A 3,712-nucleotide genomic window follows, 5' to 3' on the forward strand; every position below is an offset into this window, starting at 1 on the left:
ATCGATGTGGGGTAGCGGGAAAGAATCGATGACTACCGCTTGATTTGGCGCACGGAGGTCAACACACATCCGGATACGTCCGTCAGTCCGCCGAACGACGACGATAGGTGAAACCCACTCGGAGGCACCCACTCTCTTGATCACACCTTCTCTCTCCAGTCTGAAAATCTCTTCCGAGACAGCATCCCTCAGGGTCATCGGAAGACGGCGCAGCTTGGACTGTACCGGTGGCACGTTGCAACGCTGCTTGATAGTATGGGTGGAATTCTTGACCAAACCCAAACCTGGACTAAAGAGATGTTCAAATTCTTCGAAGCCTTTGGGCAACTTGGACTGATCTGGAAGAAAAGGACTTGAAACTTGAGATGCATTTGTATTTTCATGGTGTAGCAGTTGTGCTGTGATTTCATGGCTTGTATTCTCAGGACTTGTGTTTTCAGGAAGATGTGGTTGATGGAGCCCATGGCTCTCAGGATGGCGTCGCGGAATCGCGGCTGTCGACGAATCGTGGTCAAAGTCCGCGGGAACTTTCGGAGTGGTCTCTTCCGAGACCGATGACGATGTAGACACGTTGGCACCCGAAGGTACAAAAGAAGATGACCGGGACCTTGCATCTCTGGATCCGGCCGGTTGGCGGTTTTGGCAGGACGTGATGGTGAACGGCCGTCGCTGCAGGGGGACCGCCGACTTCACATACTGCCGTGGAACTCCTCCTCCCTGAGCTTGATGTCGGCCATGAAGGCATCCCGACGATAAACACCTCTTGCTGCTTGCTCGGCCGACTCAACGGGGACGCTCGGCAGCATCTCCGGCATCAGGGATGGCCCAACAATGTTCACAGGATCGTTACCTCCTGACGGCACATTCCGTGAAAACGGTCGGGCAGCGAAGTAACGGCCGGAGCCCTGGCCACGGCTCGGGAACGACGTTCGCCGCGGGTCACTGACGAAGGCCGCCGACGGTGGGCGGCGACTCCGACAAACCACCGCAAAGTGGCCCGTCTTTCCACACAAAAAACATGCCACTCCAGACGCTGGACACTCGTTGCGGTTGTGGCCGCGTCGACCACAGAAGTTGCAGGGAACACCGACTCCTTCGTCTCCGTGCCTTGAAGGAGGAGGGTAGCGCAGACGCTGGGGTGGGTGGTGTTGTAAAGTCCGGGGCACGTGACTGGAAGTGACGCCGTACCGGCCATCTTGCCACCGACTTCGGGAAGGAGCCGGCCATGGACCTCCATCTTGGACGTCCGGCGTTCCAATGGGCACGTGCGCAAAGACGCGCTCAACGGCTGCCGGCGCCGCACCGCTAGCACTGGGAGCTCGCAGGTGGAAGCTTTCTGTGGTGCGCGCAAGTTGCTCGTATTGCAGCGCGAGCTGAACGACACGGGTTAAAGTGGGTACCCCCGTCCCCACACACTCTCGAAGGATGCGGTCTTGGACCCGCTTAGAGTCCAACCCCTCCAAAAAGACCTCAGCAAGCCTCTCTTCCAAAGCGTCTCCATAAGAACAAAAAGACCCTTGGCGTCGCAGAGCGGTCAAGTACTCCGTGACGGTTTCTCCCGGGCGTTGGACGCGAGCGCGAAGCTTTTGGCGTTCCAGCGTGATACACCCAGAAAACTCAAAGTGCTTCTCGATAGCACGCAAAAAGACTTCAAAATCATCGCCTTCCTCGGAAGCGGGAGTCTCATCGAGCTGAAAAGCGTCAACAATTCTCTGGCCCTCAGCCCCAAGCATGGAAAACAAGATCGCCTTTTTTCGACTAGGCGCAACACTGTCCAAGCCGGACGCCTCAAGGAACATCAAGAAAGCACGTTTCCACGCGGGCCATGCACGCTCGGGCTTGCCCGGAACTGGCAAGAAGTCGGGCGGTGATGGAACCGGCGCGAGCGCTGACGTGCCGGCAGCTACAGGAGGCTGTGTTCCATTATCCATTTTATATATGTTGTAGAAGGTTGTAGGAAACGATGCAAAAAACAGTGCAAACTCACATCTTACGTTGTCACGAGACGCATGCTGAAGGGAAGCAGCTGTCAGGGCCCATTCTGACTAGCCATGGAACGTGTTCCAAGTGAAACGAAATTTATCGAAGAAAAAAAAAATCGCGTCGGCTCTCACGGCCAGTGCACCGAGACGCGAAGAGAACTACGGTTAACCACCTCGTCGCCAAAATTTGTAGTAATCTCCTCTACACGGCGGTACGAAAGGAGAGGACGCTAACAGCACTCACATGATGTGGCCGGGTAGGAAGCCGTGGCCCCGCGCGTTCGGGGCTTACGATGGATGGATGGATGGATGTTACTGGCTATACCCTTTGTAGCGGGTGGTAGCTTGCGCCACCTAGCCTAAGTCTAAGAAAGACAAACATTTGATTTGATTTCCCGCGCCCTTCTAAGCCAATTTTCTACCCCCTAACTATCACCAGGTAGTGTGGGATATCACCAGGATGACCTTTGGGGGATCGGGCAAAAAAAAAAAAAACGAAGAATGAGACAAAGACATGTTGCCTGCTGGGTGTCCCGTAGTTCTCTGACGTCGCTGACGGACGGCGGCTCTTTTATTAACATATGTCACGTGACATCATAGATGCATAAACACACATAACAACAAGATAAGACAACCCGATAAACTCACCATCAAAGCATACTAAACAGAACACACGTTGCGCCATCTGGTGGCAAAATCACTTATCACAGATCACTACAGTAATAACAATTAAAATGGCAAGAGCACTAGAGTGGTGAACCCCAGTCATGTCACCTAATTTCCAATGTCAATTTTCGTAGGTGACCGTCACTTCCACAGGCGGCCACTTTCCACCCAACAGGCGACGTCGCTGCCCGCACCACGTAAATGATTTTACAAATTGCTTGAATAATTAAATACATAAATGATTTTACAAATGCTAGCACTGCCAGTGTGTGCCAAAAAAAATGATGTGAACCGTCTGTGCACCCAGCCATCTTTACTCAAGAATGCTAAGAAAATGAAAAAAGAAGCATTTTGTTTGTTCAAAGAATGGACAGTGTACTGTATAATAACTGCTTTAAACATCTAATACATGCATGATAAACACTTTCATGTGATAAGCTTCTTACACTCAAAAAATCTTAATTTTTAATTAAAAAAACATATTACTGAGCAGACGACATATGGTACGCAGCAAACACTGTTGTGTTTTGCTGCACTGAAGGTTTCTAAAAAAATGTGCAAGACGACTGTTCGCATGAATAGCTACAATTAATACAGCACACTTTTTTCTTGAGGTATTATTGTTCTACGAACTAGTTATGAAAGATAAATCATTTAAATTTTCCGTCGAAGCCCACTTTCTTTAGACGATTAAGCAGCACAGATCTCCAGGTTTCGGTACTCCCTTTCTCATGTCATGAAAGGGCATGCACTGATTTACGAAATGATTCATTAGTGCAGCACATTATTTTCTTTGTTCCACAGCATAATGTGTTCCTTGTATCATGAATACTCATCTGAGGGTTACTGAACAAGATAGCTAAAATTCCTAGGGTGTCTTATTATTTCGGTGTTCTTGTTACCAATCACTCAAAGTCCCGCTCATGCTTGTCATTCTTATACCTCTGTCAGACGGCAGCTAAAATGGCTGTTGTTGTTGTTTGCGGGTTTTATGGCGCAACAGCAACGGAGGCCATACTGCGCCAGACTAAATTAACTGATGAAACTCCTATAGTTACTTCATT

At 50.1% G+C, this 3,712-nt stretch overlaps 1 protein-coding gene across 1 annotated transcript; it reads right to left on the reverse strand.

Moving 5' to 3' along the window:
- Positions 1–673: 673 nt before the first annotated feature.
- LOC120843559 lies at positions 674–1,931 on the reverse strand. The gene has a single exon (XM_040214952.2). The coding sequence runs from the start codon at positions 1,929–1,931 to the stop codon at positions 690–692; it is 1,242 nt and encodes a 413-aa protein (XP_040070886.1). The 3' UTR covers positions 674–689.
- Positions 1,932–3,712: the final 1,781 nt, after the last annotated feature.

This window comes from Ixodes scapularis, unplaced genomic scaffold (genome assembly GCF_016920785.2).
Source record: "Ixodes scapularis isolate PalLabHiFi unplaced genomic scaffold, ASM1692078v2 PGA_scaffold23__2_contigs__length_901104, whole genome shotgun sequence".
Classification (NCBI taxonomy): Eukaryota; Metazoa; Arthropoda; class Arachnida; order Ixodida; family Ixodidae; genus Ixodes; species Ixodes scapularis.